Source organism: Peromyscus californicus, unplaced genomic scaffold (assembly GCF_007827085.1).
Source record: "Peromyscus californicus insignis strain IS unplaced genomic scaffold, ASM782708v3 Scaffold_6__1_contigs__length_162567912, whole genome shotgun sequence".
Lineage (NCBI taxonomy): Eukaryota > Metazoa > Chordata > Mammalia > Rodentia > Cricetidae > Peromyscus > Peromyscus californicus.
This window is the reverse complement of record NW_026294584.1, coordinates 2,372,220-2,392,404: the sequence shown is the minus strand read 5'-3', so window position 1 is coordinate 2,392,404 and position 20,185 is coordinate 2,372,220. Positions and strand designations below refer to the sequence as shown.

The 20,185-nt window shown below is 40.5% G+C and overlaps 1 protein-coding gene across 5 annotated transcripts in view; it reads right to left on the bottom strand.

The window, feature by feature from the left end:
* The window catches only part of Reln (reelin), a 460,226-nt gene that overhangs the window by 21,134 nt on the left and 418,907 nt on the right, over positions 1–20,185 (bottom strand). For 4 of the 5 annotated variants that reach the window (XM_052719248.1, XM_052719250.1, XM_052719251.1 and 1 more), the window contains exons 49-57: positions 18,532–18,725; positions 15,514–15,770; positions 11,537–11,691; positions 9,958–10,172; positions 5,980–6,157; positions 4,056–4,231; positions 3,813–3,919; positions 1,357–1,599; positions 659–834 (exon numbers count right to left, since the gene is read on the bottom strand). In XM_052719248.1, coding sequence (XP_052575208.1) covers positions 659–834; positions 1,357–1,599; positions 3,813–3,919; positions 4,056–4,231; positions 5,980–6,157; positions 9,958–10,172; positions 11,537–11,691; positions 15,514–15,770; positions 18,532–18,725 — 1,701 coding nt within the window. The remainder of the gene's footprint in view (positions 1–658; positions 835–1,356; positions 1,600–3,812; positions 3,920–4,055; positions 4,232–5,979; positions 6,158–9,957; positions 10,173–11,536; positions 11,692–15,513; positions 15,771–18,531; positions 18,726–20,185) is intronic. The other variant, XM_052719249.1, reaches the window with a different exon arrangement.

Below are 20,185 nucleotides of genomic sequence, written 5' to 3'. Positions count from 1 at the left end.
TTAATTTTCACTAATAAGGTCACTAGTCCATCTTTAAAACAACATTTAGAATAATACTGATGTTTTTAAAATGATCTAATATCTAAAAGGATTTCTGTCATACCTTTAAAAAATGTGTTTGGCATCAGAGAGAGAGAGAGAGCAGTTGCCATGGCTTTAGCATTCTCGTGAGTGTCTGCTAATCGCTTGCCTATGTCTTCCTTTCTAACCTATGCAGTAAAAAAGATTAAAAAATTCTCTAGTTCTTTGAGGCCTTGGGGGCTGCAACTGGGCTAATGTACAGGTTTGTGAAGCTGGAGACAAAGGGACATTGAAAATAAACTGAAAAAGAATCACTGGAGAAGCAAAGGTTTAATAAAAGTCACAGGGAGGAGGAGTGGTGTGTCATGGGAGGGTTACGGGCTCCAGGGACCATGTAAGCTTTTCACTTTGGCAGATGAATATACGTGCTACAGTGCAGCTCTATCTCTTGCTGTGTCTTAGCATCGCCACAGATATTATCTATGCTCAAATAACCATACTTGAAGAAAGGCCTTTGTAAAGTGTTACCACAAGTACAGTATCTTTTAATGGATGAAATCAATCATGTCTCTAGTTGTCAGAACAAATCCCTTCTTCCACAGCCCACGTAGAAGTTGCCACTTTAACTTTCCCTTACTTTAAACTGCATCATGTATCCTGGCTGTATGATGAGCTCACGGGAGGAGAGAGCATTGTGGGTCTTGTCCTTCTTTTTGTTTGGCCAGTAGAGGTGGAAGGATGGATTGCCACAGAATCCCGCTGTCCTTACTGCGTTAGGGTAAAAACTCCAGTTTTCTTCATGGGAAGAGCCTTCTGTTCAATTAGTGGGAAACAATGCTATCTGTTATTTTTCTCCAAGTAAGATGGTCAGTGTTAAATTACTTTTGTGTTTACTATGGAGGGCAGTTATTTATCTTATCTAACTATCTTAATATATAAATCCCAGGTGAGAGCCCAAGCTTAGGGCAAAACTACTAAAGACTGCTGGAATGATCGCTTTGTAATTGTTTTTCTAGGTAGAAATTCTACTTCCTCCTAGGCATCTGCAGTATGTGTTCTATGGTACAGAAATTACTAAAAGGACTAAAATATTCAGGGTATTGCAATTACAAATTATAATAAAAACATTTTGTATTTAGCAATATTCATTAAATTCTGAATTGACAGTTCAGCAAGTGACCAACTTTGGAGACTTATAAACTGCAGGGCCCAACAACAGCAAACACAGGTTGAGAAGCATGTCCTAGATCCTGCACGTGCTCACTATGGAATGACCCGTCTGACACCTGCACAGATAGCTGATGTAGAGGACACTGTTCAGAGAATTCCTCTTACCGTCATCAAACGTGTCTACCAGTTGACTTGGATTGATTTCTGCTCCACCAATCAGAATGTTGTCCAGTGCCCACTGTGCACGCTCCACCCCGGAGACCACGATCCCATTGCTGATCACAAAAGGCTGCCACCAGCGGAGTCGAGTTGTATTGGTGAGGGCGTCCTCAGGCAGGAGGATGTAGTCATGTCTCACAGAAATGTATTTCTGGAAATCCATCTCATGAAGCAAAGTCCAAGTAATTCCTATAAAAACAAAATTGTCAGCACAGTAACATCTGGAAACAACCCACAAACCAGCAGCATATTGCAAGTTCTATCAGCTTCCCAAAGAAATCTTTATCCAGGCAGAGAAAACTGCATCTAGTGACAGGTTCACCAAAAGCTGATCATGATGTGAGGTATTTAGACATGGTTGGTCAAAGTAAACATATTGAAGAAAATGATATAATCTGTCTTTAAAACTCAGCTCTAGATTCTTAAGAGGCATTATTTCTCAAAAAAAATCATGTTTCTAGACAGTAGCTTCTAGATTTAAAAATATAGTTATTATAATTCTATATAATTTGTAATTATTTGGACTGATAAGAAGTTGGCCTTATTGCTTGATAGGACTGTAGGATAGGACATGTTTGAAACATGTGACTTGGCTGAGACAGTTGATACCAGGCTGCTAAAACATATCTTCTTTTGAAAGAAATTATTTTTAACTTTTTCAGTTCAAATTGTTTTTATAGCAATGTTCTTGTTACTTAATTTATTTTTAAAGATTTATTTATTTTGATTTTGTGTATGTGAGTGTTTTGCTTGCTTATACGTATGAATGTGCACTGCTGGCATGCCTCCCACTGAGGCCAGAAGAGACTGTTGGAGTCCCTGAAACTGGAGCTACAGATGATTGTGAGCCTCCATATGGGTGCTGGGAATCAAATCTTGGCCCTCTGGCAAGCAGTGCTCTTATGCACAGAGTCATCTCTCCAGCCCTTAAGCAACTTTTCCCTACTGTCTTATGGTATTAACGGCCTGATAGTTACTTCAAAATAATAAAACAGAATTTTATTAACATAGTTTCATGAATTTAGGATATTTTCTTTGGTGAGGTTTTCTTGTCCCTATGGCATTTATGTTATCATTTCGGCAGATGAATATATGAGCTATAATGCAGCTATATTTCTTGCTGTGTCTTAGTGTTAGAACCCATTTAGGTTTCCTAGTGGCTTTACCCAGCAGGTCTGCATAAAGAGGATGATTGGACCACGGGCCTGAGTACAGGTGTCTGAGATGGTCTGCACTGGGCTGTGCTGGGGGAGGTCTTATGCTCCACCCCTTGGCGTTCCTTTAAAAGCCCTTTGGCAGAGACAGGGCCCGATGGATTAGGATCTAGTCCCTCTCGAGGATATCCTGTATTTCTGTTTTTCTCCCCTCTATACGTCTATCTAATATTTCCTGCTGCTCCTGCTCAAGAGTACCCTGGGGAAATGTGGGGGTGGGATGACCCCTCACATCTTAGATTTTTTTTCCGGTGGGGTTTTTTTTTTAAATTTAAATTTTTTTATTTTGCAATACAATTCAGTTCTACATATCAGCCACGGATTCCCTTGTTCTCCCCCCTCCCGCCCCCCCCCTTACCTTCCCCCCAGCCCACCCCCCATTCCCACCTCCTCCAGGGCAAAGCCTCCCCTGAGGACTGAGATCAACCTGGTAGACTCAGTCCAGGCTGGTCCAATCCCCTCCTCCCAGGCCGAGCCAAGCGACCCTGCATAGGCCCCAGGTTTCAAACAGCCAACTCATGCAATGAGCACAGGACCCGGTCCCACTGCCTGGATGCCTCCCAAACAGATCAAGCCAATCAACTGTCTCACCCTTTTGAGACAGGGTCTCACTATGTAGTTCTGGCTGTCCTAGAACTCACTATGTAGACCAGGCTGGCCTCAAACTCACAGAAATCTGCCTGCCTCTGCCTCCCAAGTGCTGAATTAAAGGCGTATACCACTTTGCTGGGCCTAGGATTCTTTTGAAATCATATTTTACTCAGAAAATTATTCAAAATTTGTTTCTTTTCATTATCTTACAAAAAATTCTGTTTTAAAAGAGGACATGAGGTTACCTGGGAGAAAGGTGTGTTAGAGCGTCCCTGGAGGGAGCTGGAGGGGGAGAAATGGCTTGTGGATATGATAAAGATACACCATATACAAGAATTTCAAAGATAAATAAAAAATACAAATTCTATTAAACATTTTATTTTTAATGTGCTATCTCTCTCAATCCCTTGTGGGAGGGTAGATTTCGCCTGGAAGCAGTCCCATAGACAGGACATGTAACACAAGCAAGACATGTTGCTCTGTCTTCCAGTCTTCATAATTATCTCTGTCAGCAAAGCTCTGCAGAGATGTTTCTGAGGGTTGTCAGATGGAGTGTGGACATGCAGTCCAAGGCACGCTGTCACTCATGAAACATACCTCCATCCTTGGAGTAATCCAGCAGTACGCCTTCCTTCCGGCAGATGGGCCGATGGCAAGAGGTCATGTTGTTCTCGCTGCCGATGCGTCCCCAGTACTGTAGGAATCTAAGTGAAAGCATACTGTCTATCAAAATGTTGGAATAAAGATGCCACTCAAGTTCTGAATAACGACGTCTACACATGTTCGTAACTCTGGTGTCAGTTTGTGAAGTTGGGACAGAAATGAGAAAACGTGACTTACTTTGCACCTCTGAGATCTAAGTCTTGAGTAATAGCTTGTCTCACAGTGGACCCCCCAAAATAGAGTGCAGTGTCCTCGGCGAGAACCCCACATTCGGTACAAGTGCTTCCACCTTCTAAGGACATCCACAAGTCAGGTTTGATTTCTTCACTGTCAAAGCGCTCCTTCAGGAAAGTCTGGGGAGGTGTAGTGGGGGTTGTTACAGATAACAACTTTAGGTAGAAATGATGGTACTTTACCTAATAAACTTGCTTGGACTTAAAAATAATAGAACTGATTTCAGTGTTTTTTTCAAAGATATGTTTGAAAGACAGTAAATTATGTTCATAATTTTACTTTCTACCATATATTGAAGGCAATTTAAACTGCTAAAATTAAATAATTAAACTTCTTTTACTATAAAATGTAAACTTTTATTGTAACACACATTAAAATGTAGATTCAAGGTCAATGTGTCATTATCTTTTCAATATAATGTTACAAATGCAAAATCAGAGTAACTTAAATAATGGCTGGAATCATGAGACAATATTTTTCTGTTCAAAGAAATAAAATAATCCAGCTTTCCTAGAAACAGAATACCTAAAACCAAACACATAAATACTATTTTTTATTTACTGACCTTCAAGCCCTGAAATTTTATACTACCTAGAGAAGGGAAATGGCATGATTTTATCGTATGATTAGGTGACATGGAGTTGCAATTGCAGTAAAAACAATCTCTATATGCATCTCTATCTACAGTTCTCCAGTTCTTTAGGAGAGCTCTATTTTGTGCAGATAAATGATTCCAATAAAGTCTCATTTGCTCAAACGTAGAACAATCAACCTTATAATTAAAGGCATGCAAACACAAGCCCATCTCACTTTACTTCACTAATGGTGAGAAAATGAGCACAATTTTTATAAATGAATGTTCATATGTAAGAACATGAGCCAGAAATGCACAGCTAGCCACACATGCTCTCATTAGAGGATTGAACTGGAGTTCAGTATGATTTCTTATCTGAGAGATACTAATGAAATTTGAATGTTCACATGAAGTCTTAGGTTTTTCTTTAGACATAAATGAGCAATGTCCTCAAATTTTATTTTCAATATTTACTAGGGTTCAATGATGTGTACTTTTTTTTTGAGATAGGATCTCCTACTATAACTCAGGCTGGCCTGGAACTCACTGTGTAGTCCAGGATTACAGTTGGGAGTCACTGTCTCTGGCAATTGTACTGTCTTAGCTGAGGCACTTTTCTGTTATTAAATGATGTATATGCTGGATTTATTTACAGAAATAAAACACATGTGGCAACCGTGTTCAGAAATTACATTTACTTTACATATTGAACATACTGAATATAACAGCAAATGTGTCAAAAAATGATAATCCTATTGTTAATATGCAGCCATATTTCAGTAGTTAATAAATTAGACCATAGAATTTTCTGGGAAAAAGTTCGATCACTGTTTAAGCATGCTTGAAAATTTGGTCTGTGGGGCTATCTATATTTGCTTAAAGTAGGATCTTTAAAAAAAGTTAAATACTGACTTTAAACTGAGTGGGTTTTTTTGTTTGTTTTTTTTTTTTAAGAGCTGGGGATCAAACCCAGGGCCTTGTGCTTGCTAGGCAAGCGCTCTACCACTGAGCTAAATCCCCAACCAATGTTTTTGATTTTTTAAAGAAAAAAGCTGGGCATAGTTGCACATGCCTTTAATTCTTGCACTTGCAGATCTCTATGAGTTTGAGGTCAGCCTGGTCCACAGCCAGTTTAGGCCAGACAGGGCAAAGTAGTGAGGCAGACAAGCGAGGTGTGAGCGGAGCGGGGAGGGCAGAGACAGACAAACGGACACACACCCTTGCTACAGATTACTAGTCTCATGTATGAAAACTGGTCATAAGGCAGCCTGGAAGCGAAGGGTCCAGCAGTACCTTCAGCGTGTGAGTTAAGTAGCAGTTTGGCCCTGAGTACCCTGGGTCACAGACACACTGTTCCTTTAGGCAGTCTCCGTGGCCTCGGCAGTTGTCCAAGCATCCAGGGCCAAGGTAGAAATTGTCAATTGCCCACTGCACATCTGAGTACTTTTGGTAGAACCTAAATCTTACAGGGCTATTGGCAGAAGCAAAGGAACAAAGAACAAGAGTTAACTGTAGTCAGAGCTATTTTACTACACATACACTCAGTGCTCAGGAGAAAAAACACTTAGGGTATTCTTGATGGATGAAATGAGTAATAAAATGTTTTCTAACCACTTCCAACTTCTAGTAACAGGACTGTGCAGCTACTTTCAACTCAATTCTGTACAAACTTGCAAAACAAATAAAAACCAGTAGGGACTTTTAAGCCAAGGATTATTTTACAGTGTCATCTATAGTTATAACCCAGATTCCGTTTTCTTGTTTTTAAAATTAAATTTTAGAGTTTGTATACAAAGTAAAGCATCTCATCATGGCACCTGCATACCTATGCACCATTACACTTGGTTCTCACTCATCTTCCTCCTCAGCCCCTCCCCCACGCTCTCTCCCTCCTCTGGCTAGTTCCTTTTCTTCTTCTAGTTACTTCCAACTTCAGATTTATTATTCTATGTATCCCACTACCTTCAACATCCCACACTTCCCTTGGAACTGCCCTGACCCCCCACGATCTCCTTTCTAGCTTTGTGGCCTTCCCCCATAGTGCATACACCAAAGTTTTAAATCTAGGTTCTGCAGGTGAAAGAAAACCCACACTGTTTGGCTTATTCTGCGTATCATAATGATTTCCAGTTGCATCACTTTCCTGCAAATGTCATGATTTCATTTTCTTTGGAGCTGCATAAAATTTCATCATGTGTCTGTACTACATTAAAATATTTTTCATTTTATATGTATAGGTGTTCTACATGCCCGTTTATCTGTGTACTATGTGTATGCACTGCCTGCAGAGACTAGAAGAGGACACTGGACATATGTGGGTGCTGGGAATCGAACCTTGGTCTTCTGGAAGAGCACCCAGCATTCTTAACTGTTGAGTCATCTCTCCAGCCCTGTACCATATCTTTCTTGGTTCTGTTTCTTGGTTATTATGAATAAGGCATCTATAAACAAGGATTTGCAAGGGTCTCTGTGGTATGTTGTTGTAGTATCCTTTTATTATATTCCCTAGAGTGGTATAGTTGGGTCACATGGTAGTTTCCAATGTTTTGAGGAGTCTGAATATTGATTTCCATCATGGTTGTGGAAGTTTATACCCACAACAGCAATGAATATTAATTCTTCATAACTTCATAGTTATCCATAACTTCACCAGCATTTGATGTTATGATTTAAAAATCTTTTTACATCTATCTATCTATCTATCTATCTATCTATCTATCTGTCTGTCTGTCTGTCTGTCTGTCTGTCTGTCTGTCTGCCTATCTGTCTGTCCGTCCGTCCATCCATCCATCCATCCATCCATCCATCCATCCATCCATCCATCCATCTATCTATCTATCTATCTATCTATCTATCTGTCTATCTATCCATCTATCCACCTATCATCTATCTGGTGTGTGTATGTGTGTCACAGTGTGCAAGTGGGGGTCCCAGGATGAAAGTCTGACCCTCAGGCTTGGTGGCAAGGGCATTTACCCACGGAGCCACCTTCCCTATTCTCATTTGCTGTCTCAATGCTATTTTGACTGGGGTGACATGGAGTCTCAAAGCAGTCTTAATTTACATTTTCCTGATGGCTAAGGATATTGAACATTTTTTTCAAATATTTATTGGCCATTTGTGTTTGTGTTCTTCTTTTGAGAATTATCTATTCAATTCATTGGCCCATTTATTGACTGGATGAACAAAAGAAGTGAATTTCAGTGGTTGTGGAGCATTTAGATTGACTAATTACATTTCTGAAGCTGTACAGAAGGTGAATGAAGCCTATGACAGTCTTGTTAGCATGCATACAGCCTTCAGGCATTCAGGAAACAGTAACTTCTCAATTCCTTGAAGATTATCAATATTCTCAAGGTAACTGTGGTAATTAGAAAACAATTTTGAAAGGGTTATATTAAAGGACAATTTCCCAGAGATTTTTAATTTCATCATTGTTCTTCTCTGTCTTCTGGGTAAAAAAACAAGGCTCTAATTAACCTTATATTAAAATAAAGTGTATTAAAGAACTTTCTAGGGCAATGCAAATGTTCTGCATCTCATTTTATGTGGTAGGTACATGGGTTACACAACAGCAAAATCCTTCATCGGAACAAGTGCTGTGTATGTACACTATGTAAATTATATACAGAATGTATGTACATATGATAACACACACATATGAGACACACAGGGAGACAGAGATGTCTATGAGAGAGAGCACATGGAAGGTATAAGTGAGTCTGTGGTGGTAGTTCCCCAGCATGCATTTCACCCCAGATGACTCACTGAGAGATGATCATCTTAATATAATTCCACAAATTACTAAGTGTTTAGGAATGGGCTAATTTGTACCAGTGGGATTCAAGGAGGTTGCTGTTCTGGTTCTCTGAGAAAGAAAATACAACCCCCTCTCTCTCCCACTGGACACAGGTAAGGAAGCATCTGGTCCAGTATTCTGGCAGCCATCTTATATTCAACAGGGGGACCCTCTTCAAGCTGAGAACAACACCAGTGCCACTGTCAGAGGGATGAGATAGCAAGACAATGGTGTCCTTGAAGTCATTTAAAGATACACTGTCCATTATTATTGTATTTATTTGTGTATATGTGTGATTGTGCACGTGCACGTACAAGCATGTATGCCGGGGTATGGATATGTATGTGAGGGATCTAATTCTGGTCCTCAGGTTTGGCAGAAAGCGTCCTTAAAGCTATTATTAAATATGCAAACCAACCAGTCCTAGAGTCTACTCATCTTTACATTTTTTGTTATAGATATAATGTATTTTAGAAAGAGTTTGAATTTTCATTATGTGTAGAAGCACATATTTGTGTGTGGAGCTTGTCACATGAGTGCAGTGTCAGTGGAGGCTAGAAGAAGGCATCAGATCCTCTGTACCTGGACCTACAGGCGGTTGTGAGCCAACCAGTGTGGGTTGGAACCAAACTCAGGTCTCAAGCACCAGGATAAAGTATCCTTCAGAGTTTGTAACCTGCTGCTGAAAGCATCACAGTTTCACCTCCTAGCATCTTAACTGCCTGAGCTCTTCTGATCCATTCCAGAACACCGATGATGTTGTCAAAAGGACTGGACAGCTGTGCATACCTGCCCTGTTCAGAGCTCGGTCTTGCTCATAAATCATGATCTGTTTCATCAGAAGCCTTTTGACTTAGCCAGACTCTATGATTAATTCAGTAGAAGCACGCCTGTCATTTTGCTTAATGCATCTCTTTTCTTAATTTTACAGTAGATGGGGAATCTTTGGAATCTCCTTAAATTAACTTATCTACAGACTTTCCAGAGCATGGTTTAATCGCCATGGTCACCACTGATCCAGGCTAATTATGTTTCACTGCAGGTGCAGAACATAATGCTTTGTGATAAGAGAAAAACAAAAAAACCTATGAGCTATCTTATACAAGTGGCCTGAAGCTAGGAGCTGTGCAACTAGCGTGAGTTGGGATTTGCTCCCTGCTCTATCAAGGATTTGGAAAACATCTTTATGTTGAACTACAGTCTACAAGGCCAGTAAGGTAGCTAATATGCATCTTTGCATCTGGCTCCAAGGCAATCATTGATGGTACTGGGGTTTAGAAAAGAGGACGTGACAGGGCTCTTTACTGAGGACCAAATCTTCAAGTCTGAGGATTACAACATGAAGTACGTTAATCATTAGGGCAGAAGAGAACACTTTACCCATGATGACACAGAATTTGAGATTGGACAGCAGTCCCCAGGTTTACCTCCTGCATGCTTGCAGCCACGCTTTATTTTAATTTTTGACTTACTTTCCCACTAAGCTTTCAGGAAGTGGGTAGGTGATCCTTTTCCACCCTTTAGTTGGAAAGAACACAGATGGCTGTGAAACACTTCCAGAGCATTTTGGATCAGCAGGTAAGCACTGAGGGACTAGATAGTTCCAGCTCACACCAAAGTCAGTAGAATACTGCACATGAATTTGATTCTGGGCAATTTTTTCAGGCACTTTGCATCCAACAGAGATCTAATAAACAGAAAACGAAGATTGTTAAGGCATCAAAACCATATTACATATTTCATCTCCAAAGAATTGGCAGCAAAAAAGGCACAGATCCCATGATATCCCCCACCCTGTATTTTCAAATTCATTATTTGCTTTGTTGATGGACAGGGGACATTGGCATGGTTGCCCAAGGTGACAAAGTGTAGAGAGTGCCAAGTACATTGTGTAGGGATTTGGGAGAGAAGCTGAAACCTGTGCCTCTGCCACGCTGGCTGGTTTCCTGGGAAGGCCTGTGCCCACACTTGCAAATTGTTTTGTTAATGGCCTGGCACTTGCATCTGGTAGAATACCTGACCAAGAAGGATTGCTAACAGCCTTACCAATTTTACTATTTTGTCATGCGATTTATAACTCTCAATAAATCACTTTCACCTGCAAGCAAGATGCAGTGAAGCGATAAGAGAAGCACAATGCCTCTAACATGGCAACAGCCACAATGTGTCAGCTCTGCAAACACAGAGCGACTCAGGTAGGCAGAACACACAGAAGAAATGCTGGCTAAAATGAGATCCAAAGCTGCTCTTGGCACGAATTCTAATCATGCTGTTATAGTCTATAATTTTTTGTTCTACAGAAACATCCTAATAGCTTCTAGGAAGAGTAGAAATAACAATTATAGCTTTAGTCTCATACAGAAACAATTTACCTTTTTTTTTTTGAGATAGGGTTTCACTATTTAGCCCTAGCTGACCTGGAACTCCACTATATAGACCAGGCTAGCCTTGAATTTACAGAGATCCTCCTGCCTCTGTCTCCCAAGCGCCTGGATTATAGGTGGGCACCACCACAACAAGCCAATATACTTTAAAAAATATTCATTTATTCATCTATTTTATGTATATGAGTGTTCTATTTGCATGTATGCCTGCATGACAGAAGATGGCATCAGATCTCATTATAGATGGTTGTGAGTCACCATGTGGTTGCTGGGAATTGCACTCTGGAAGAGCAGCCAGTGCTCTTAACCTCTGAGCTATCTCTCCAGCCAACTAATTTTTTATATATAGTGACTTAACTTAATAAGTTGCAATCAGAATCTTGAATTTTTTAAACCAATATTTTTTGTTCTATAAGCATATAATCCTGATTGTAAATATTTGCTTTTATGTAAAGTCTGAAATTTTACCTTGAAATAGTATAGAAGTATGATTTTTTTAATCATTAAGCATTATTTAGATGAGCTGTATGTTACTTTAACAACAAATTTTATTTTTCAAAGTACATATTAAGTCAATGAAACATTAGATGACCTTTATCTTTATGATGTTTCTGATTAGATTGCTAGTGTATGGTTATTTATGTAATTGAGAGCATGATAATTTCACCTTGAATTGCATGATCCAGTCTTCAGTGGGAGTCAGGTCATGGGTCACTGCATACACTTCTCGTCCATCATGGCTGCCACAAATCATGACTCCATCAGGAGAGTCACAGAATCTTTCCACTGTACAGTCATCATGGAATAGCCAATTCTCATTCACTTAAAAAAAAAAGACAAAAAAAAATTGAATGACAGATTTAGCAAGGACTTAAACATTCACTTTAACCAAATCTTAGAAATCTCTTTTACATATAATATGTCACACAAACACTAATATAAACATCATTTTATAACCATGGGTATTAGAATAACTGACAGATATGTAGTGCATTTTTTGAGAGGTGGGATGATTAAGACAAGGTCTCACTCTATAGCTCAGGCTGGCTTCAAACTCAGGATTGAGCCTCGTATTTCAGTCTCTTGAGTGTTATATATCACAAGAATGTACTACCATGCCTAGCTCCTCAATTTATTTTGAAGTAAAATGTGTATCCATTCATCCACCTACCCTTCTACCCATTCACCTACCCATCTACCCATCTACCCATCTACCCATCCATCCATCCATCCATCCATCCATCCATCCATCCATCCATCCATCCACTCTACCTAACCTATTGTTTTTTTTGGAGACAGGGTTTCATTCTACAGTCCAGTCTGTCCTAGAATGAACTACGTAGCCCAGGGTAGCCTCAAACTAATGGTGAGCCTCCTGAGTGTTGAGATTACAGGCAGAAACCACCATGTCCAGCTTAATGTTCTATCGTTAACTACAGGTACTGTGTTATCAAAGGATCATTAGAATTTATTCCACACACATAACAGAACTATTGCAAGTGATTCCCTGTTTCCTTCTTTGCTAGATCCTGGAAACCACTCTAATTGGATGAACAAATAATCTTGGAGGCCCAGACAGTATTTGAGAAAAAGTAAGCTTTGCATTGTGTAGTTGTCATAGAGACTATGTTTGAATCCTAATTGTTAAGTTGTACTCAACCTGAGAAAATAAAGAGATTATTTAAGAAACTCAGATTAAGATGGGCATGGTCATGTATACCCGTAACCCCAGCACCTTGGAGGTTGAGGCAGGGGGATCATGAGGTTAAGGCTAGCCTCAGCTACATAGCAAGTTTGAGGAACTTGGGCTACATAAGATGGCTTCAACAATACAGAGCAATATCAGCAAGAAAGGAGCTCTGATTATCTCTAAAATGCTGTTTACCTCACTAATGTTCTTTATACTTGAATGTTTAGGTATGTATATTTAAGTATTCTGGAAAAGTACTTTAAAAATAATTTTCAGCCTTTCTAAACCAGATCAACAGTAACTCTTTGAAAAAACGTACTGAGAAAATAAAAATCTAAAGATGGGATAAATTTGGAAGACTCTTGTTGTTGGTTGCTTTTGTCATTATGCCCAGTGGGAAGAAGTGATTTTATTTTATATTATATTTGTTAGCTAATCAAGTTACAAATGAAAAAAAAATACAAAACAACTTTCTAAGCGTCTTATTCAGCCCCATATCTACAGTGGAGACAATTGGAGGCTGGGGGCAGGCCTGGAAGCAGCAGAGGCTGACGGCCCCAGAGATCCAAAGAGACCAAGCATTCCTCCTGTAATTCAGGCTTCACCCAGAGTGAGTCCGATTCTGGTCTGAGCACATGTATCTACAGAACAACATGTTGCTGGGATTCACATGGCTGGAGGGCGCCATCCTATTATCTGTGTCTTCATTCTGAGGGATTTGGAGTCACAGACATAGGGCCCAGAATCAAAGGGACCCAACATTCCAGTGCCAGAGAGATTCACAGCTGGTTTCTCTATGCGGTGCCTTCTGTTTGATGCTGTGGTGCCGGAGTTCTGATGGAAGGTTCATCAGCAAACCCACCGGCCTCCTCCACACTGTCAGAAGCTGCTTTGGGAGCAGATGTTCCAGTTGCTACAAACATTTCCTGCAACATGGGCAGGTGCCAGGAAACATGTTTCTTTACTAGTCGGGGCCAAACTAAACAAGCATATATATTAGGTACTTAAAATTGCTTTATACTGGCTTTTGTTAATACAGAAGTAATGTTTAAATTATTCTGACTGTAAACTTACTTATGTAAATTATTACACAGGGAAAAAGTGATGAGTAACTTGGCAAAGTTCTGAACCAGATCTTGCTTACATAGCCAGTCTCAGTGACAACTTCCTTCCCCTCCCCTTCTCCCTCCTCTCCCTTCTCCCTCCTCTCCCCTTCTCCCTCCTCTCCCTTCTCCCTCCTCTCCCCTTCTTCCTCCTCCTTCCCCTCCCCTTTCCTTCCTCCCCATTTTCTTCTTCCCATTTCTCCTCCCCCTTCTCCTCCTCCTCCATTCCCCCCCCCCTTTTCTGTTGTTTTGTTTTTGAGGCACAGCTTCTCAAAGCACACCCTTCCTGCCCCAGCCTCCTGAGGGAGGGATTACAGGTGTGTACCCCAGCCCAGCTAAAGCCTTAGTGACTTCAGGGAATAGGAACACTTGGTAAAGTCGAGGACACTTCAAGCCTTTTCCATTTGCCAGGGTGGATTTGGTCATTATTTGCAGCTGTCACATGGCATCACATGATATACTAGTGTCACATGATATCCTAATAAGTGAAATAAAATTAGTTAGCCTAAATAGTCACCAATAGCAAATTATAAAGCATAATGACATTTAAAACTAGTAGAAATTTATCTTCTAGGGCAATAAAGACTCAAAAAAGAAAAAGAAAACCCACAAAAAAACCCAAACAACAACAACAACAATAAAAACCACAGGATTCAATTTCAAAGAAAAAACAGCAAGCTACAAAACACATATAGGATCACGTTTGAGACCCTAGCTTTGTTAAAATGTTTGTTAAAGGAATACAGAACATTAAGAGAATATTAAAAATACTTATATTGTTATCTGCCAGTGAGTCTAATTTTCATCCCCATGGTTTTCAAGTGTTTTCTCAATTTCATGACTTGAACACAATTTATTGCTTTTACAATAAAATATTGCTAATTCAGTATTTTAAGTTATTAAAATTTCCTAAATTAAATTTTCCTCAAGGTATGCCATTTCTCTGGAAAGTTCTAATTATGGTAAAATTGGCCATATGATATTTTTTTGTGCAAGATGGTAGAGCTATGCAGGATGAGACACCATGCCTTACTGTCTAACTGGCTGTTGCAACTTTGGGTAGACTTACAGTGTGAGGTGGAGACAGACCCTCAAACATCACCTGTGTATCTGACCACACTGCATTTTATGTAGTATAACCAACGCAAATGGGGTAGCAAAATCACAGACTTAATATAAGACACCACCTTAAACTTACTATAGTGTTATAAAATGACAAGCATTCAGATGAGAATGGTGTGCAGTTCCCACAGGTTGCCAGCATCACTAAATGGTCCCTGCTGAGGATGAAGGATGAGAAGCAAGACCTACAGCAAGTGGAACCCGAGACATGATCTGAAACATGAAATGCCATTGGAAATGTGCCTGACTCATAGAAAATACAACATTCTGCCCTTAGGTGTCAATAAAGAAACCAGGAGGATGAGGCAGGAGGATCATTGTAAGTTTGAGGTCAGCATGAACTTCATGGTGAGTTCTAGGACAGCTTGAACTAGAGTAAGGCCCTGACCCAAACACCACCACCGACAGCCACAATAGGCCAGGAAATGTTTTTTTTTTTTCCATCCAAAGTCAAAAATAGGAAACAGAAATGAAAATACTGCCTCTGCCCCCTACCCCGCAATTACCCTATCAATGAACTGATATTTATTAAAACATGTATCTGGCTTAGAATGACAGTACAGATGAGACACAGTGTTAAACAGGAAGACAGAAGAATGATGCTCTGGTCTCTGCACCTCATCTGAAGCCCGGAAAGGGCCTGACTTCACTTGTGATTACCGCCCGCCCCACCTCAAACACACAGTTGCATTTCAATGTACTTTCATCCAGCATTAGTGAAGAAATCACCTGAAGTTTTGTCCTCCATGAACATGTCAAAAGCAATTCTCCCAACAGGGCCAGCATCTGCAGGGGAGCGCTCATGCTGGGGCACTGGGGCACTGCTGAATGTGTCCAGCATGACTGTCCTCTGGTCAGCAGAGCCTGAGATGAGGACATTGTCAATGGCCCAGTCATTCTGGTCTAGGCCATCATGTCGTGGCTGCCACCAACGGAAGCGAGTAGCAATCTCTTTAGCATCAGGAGGGAGAAGGATATTCACGAATCTAACAGAAAATGATGTGGGTGGGGAAAATGTTGGTTAAATATTTCATATGAGGAGATCTGAAACAGCAGTAAGATATTGGATGTCCCAGGGCAGTGAAGTGAAGACATTACCTAAAACTCTGTGTGTGTGTGTGTGTGTGTGTGTGTGTGTGTGTGTGTGTGTGTGTGTGTATACAGTTGCACATGCAAATATGTGTGTTGGCAAGTGGAGGGCAGAGGTGGATGCTGAGTGTCTTCTTCAATTGCTCTCCACTTTAGTTTTTGAGACAGTCTCTCACTGCCCTTGGAGCTCTCTGATTGGCTGGCTGGCTGGAGAACCCCAGGAGTCCTGTCTACCTCCCCTGTGTTGGGATTACAGGTGGGCACCACCTGACCTGGCTTTTAAATGGATAGCAGGGATTCAATTTAGTTCCTAATGTGCTTGCAACTTAGTCATCTTCCTAGTCCCTGAAACAAATTAAACATAATTTTATTAAATCTTTGAGAATTTCATACAATGTATTTTGATCATACTCATCCTCAACTCCTCAGCTCCTCCCAGATACACTTCCATCTCCCTACTCTTCCTTTTAAAACAATCCATCGATTCCTGTGTGTGGACCCTGATTAACTGGCTGTTTTACCAGTCATTAAACTAGAGAAACAGAATGTAAACAATGTGAGGACCCCAGATTTCTCTGTGCTGCCTGTGGACCTTGGACATCTGCATCTCTGGGAAGGTAACTGCAGGTCTACAGAACACATACTTTGGGAGATACAACCAATATTGACCTCAGTTTTCCTGTCACATAAGGGTTGGTTTCTACTTTAATCTGTTCAATGCCAGCAACAGGCTTGGAATATGGCCACTAGTTGTGGTAGGAGGATGCTGGCGCCTCAGCCTGAAAGTAATCAGGTCTTAGTTGCCTGTGATATAGACAATGCTTTGCTAACGTGCTTCAGTGAGAGCAGGGAAAGAAACACTGAAGGAGAACTAGGCATGTCTTCTGACTTAGTCACCAAGGACACATAGCTCAATGCTCCAATACAAGCCTCGTTATATAGAAACGAGGCTTACATTTACAATTACAATTAAACATGTTCATTGAAAGCCAGCAATAGAACCACAGATTTGATTTATATTCAGAGTTCACAGGACTAGTTTTCTGTCTGTGCAGAGAGCATGGTCTTTTTATCTGTTGATCTACCTGTCTTTCAAGTGCAGCCTCTCAGCATTGAAATTCCTATAAGTTAATCTTGGATGGATCCTAAAACTGAGGGCTGTACTAATAGTCACTCAAGTCTTTGACTTTCACATTAAAGAGGTTTAATTATTTTCCTTTTGTTGACATGGTATTTCCTTGTTGATTTTTTTATTTTTTGGTGTCAAGGGCCTTGCACATGCTAGACAAGCACTCTACCCCTAAGCTACCTGCTCTGCCTTCCTGCTGCTCTTTTGAGTGCCTAGCATAGTAGATAGTGTTCTGAATGGGGACCAACTAGGATGTGTGTAATCGGCTTCTAACACTTCAGTCTGTGCATTCTTTGGACCCTGAAGAACTAGTGAGTGTTGACATTAGGGCAGGAAAATGTAGTCTGTGAATACCACACCCTCAATTATGTGGTTACTGGATGCTTGGAGACCAGCAGCTTTGAGGCAGGCCTCTCCAAATTTTATTTCCTCATGTCTCTTGGTTTTAAAGCCCCTCTGCCCATCTCCTCTTTTTAATTAGTATGTGGTGTGTGTGTGCATGTGTGAGTGTGTGGGCGTTCCTGTCCATGCATGCATGGAGGCCAGAGGACAATGGTAGGTGTCCTGTTCTCTCATTCTCTGCCTCATTCCCTTGAAACAGGAATACTTCAATTAGTTTACCCTTTTCCTTTTTTTATTCTTCGAAAATTTCACATGATATATTTTGATCATATTCATCCTCTTCCTCCAACTCTTCCCAGATCCTTTCCCACCTCCCTCCTGACCCAATTCCACATTCTGTTCTCTTTCCCTATTAAAAGAGTCCATGCAGACTCTATTGGCTGACCAGTAGGTCATAGGGCCTGCCCTGGAGTGTGTTCAATATCTTTGAAGTCACGCACTACCTCTGGGACAGATTGCTGAGCCTTTAGGGGAGGAGTTTTACTCCTGATTCAACATCTTTCTTTTATTTCATTTCCCTTTTCTTCTCCCTTCTGTTGTTGAGGTGGGGTCTCACTATGTTGTCCAGCCTGGTCTTCAGTGTGTAACCTCCATTGATCCTCCTCCCTCAGCCAACAGAGTCACTGAGACCACAGCAAGGCAGCCCCACATATGGCCCCTCTTGGGCTTGTCTAATTGGCTACACTGACTGCTTTTGGTCTTTCTAGAATATTTTCAAAGGTCCATTTATGATGGCTCTTCAGGGTCTTTAAAGAAGGATGACACAGGTTCTAGGCATCTTAAGGATACTGCCATCTTACTGTCTTATATATACTGGGAAGATACTTTGTAAACAAATGTTTGTTTCTCCAGATGTTTATGAAATCATCATATATTCAGCCTCCATGTTTTTTTGCACTGTTGGTATTACAATCTAGTAATTAATCTTATTCTGGGATGGGAAAGCTTTTGTTCTTAAAACAAAAGCCCTGGTTAGCTATTATGTACCCCAGGAAGCCTCCCTGACTGTCTCTGAGGTGTCCTTTACTGATGAGTAAGTTGGAGGTCCCCTCAGTCCATGACAACTGGTTACTGGGAGCCTTCCCAAGCTGGATAGCCTAGTTATTGCAGTTGCGACAGATACAAACCCAGGCTTGCTGTACTGATCATAGAAAATCTCCATCAGCAAGTTCCAGGTGATGCCCCCATTGACGGAGTATTCCAAGAGGACCCCTTGGTTACGGTTGCTCGGTGTAATGAGGCATCCATACATGAAGTAGAACTGGATAAACTCGGCACTAGTGAGGTTTAGATCCACAGTGACCAGCAATCGGCTACAGCCCTAAGAAAAAGGAACAGAAGAGGGAAAAAGCAGCAATAAGGAGTCTTGATTGCAGATCGCAGAGCACAGCTTCTCTCTGATTTTGTCCCTTTGATTATGTTATTATATCTCTTACACTAGCTTCTAGCATGGTGCCCAGCTCATGTTTGTTGAACTTTCAAATTTCAGTATTCAAGACTTACTTAACCAAATGTCATATATTCTAAGGAGGTTTCCTTTTAATCTATCTATCTATCTATCTATCTATCTATCTATCTATCTATCTATCTATCTATCTATATATTTGGTTTTTTGAGACAGGGTTTCTCTATGTAGCTTTGCGCCTTTCCTGGAACTCACTTGGTAGCCCAGGCTGGCCTCGAACTCACAGAGATCCGCCTGGCTCTGCCTCCCGAGTGCTGGGATTAAAGGCGTGCGCCACCACCGCCCGGCTCTTAATATGTTTTTATAGGCAAAGCAAATGTTGGAATTAAAGTAACTATTCAAAGCTTTTATTAATTTATTTTCAATTATTAGTTAGCATTTGCTAAAAAGCACCAGTTACTAATGAAGGAACATTTTGATATAACTATTTTTAAAATTTCATTTACACGTGTGTAAGAATGTCTATGTGAGTATAAGTGTTGAATTCCCTGGAACTGTAGTTACTGACAGTTGTGGCCACCATGTGGGTGCTGGGACTCGAACGCAGTCCTCTGGAAAAGCAGCAAGTGCTCTTAACCCCTAAGCCATTTCTCCAGCCCCCTTAGGTAACTATTTTTAATGGGTAATTTTAAAATGACTACAACTGAAACAATTATATAATTTAATTATAATGAGATAGTTGCAATGCCCTTTAAAATGTTTTAAAATTTTTTTATTTAAATTTGTGTGTATGTCTGTGGTTGTTTTGTGTGAGTGTATGTGCACATGGGTGCATGGGTTACATGCTCACAGGTGTGCATGTTCACACATGTTCATGTGCATGTAGAGGACAGAGGTTGATGTTGGCTCTCTTTGTCCATCACTCTCCAGTTAGAAAAGGGTTTCTCATTGAACTTGGAGTTCACCGACTGGCTAGACTTGCTGGCCAATGAGCTCTGAGGAGCGGGCTGTTTCCACCTCCCACCTTCACCCCCCTCCCCACCTCCCACACTAGGTTTACACAGGCTACCATGCCTGATTTTTACATGGATGTTGGGAATCCAAGTCTTTATGCGAAGCAGGCACTTGCTGACTGAGCCATCTCTCCCCAGCACCAAATGCCATTTATTTATCAATTATCAATTATCAATTATCAATATATTAATCTTGATAGGTAGGTATTTGTTAGTTGAACATATGTGGAAATCCTGGCTGTTCCCACTTCTACTTGAGGCAGAAGAGTATCTTGAATAAACATTCTTAGTGTTGTCGATTATGAAAAATTAATATGATATATATATATATATATATATATATACTTTTGTTACTTCTATGTA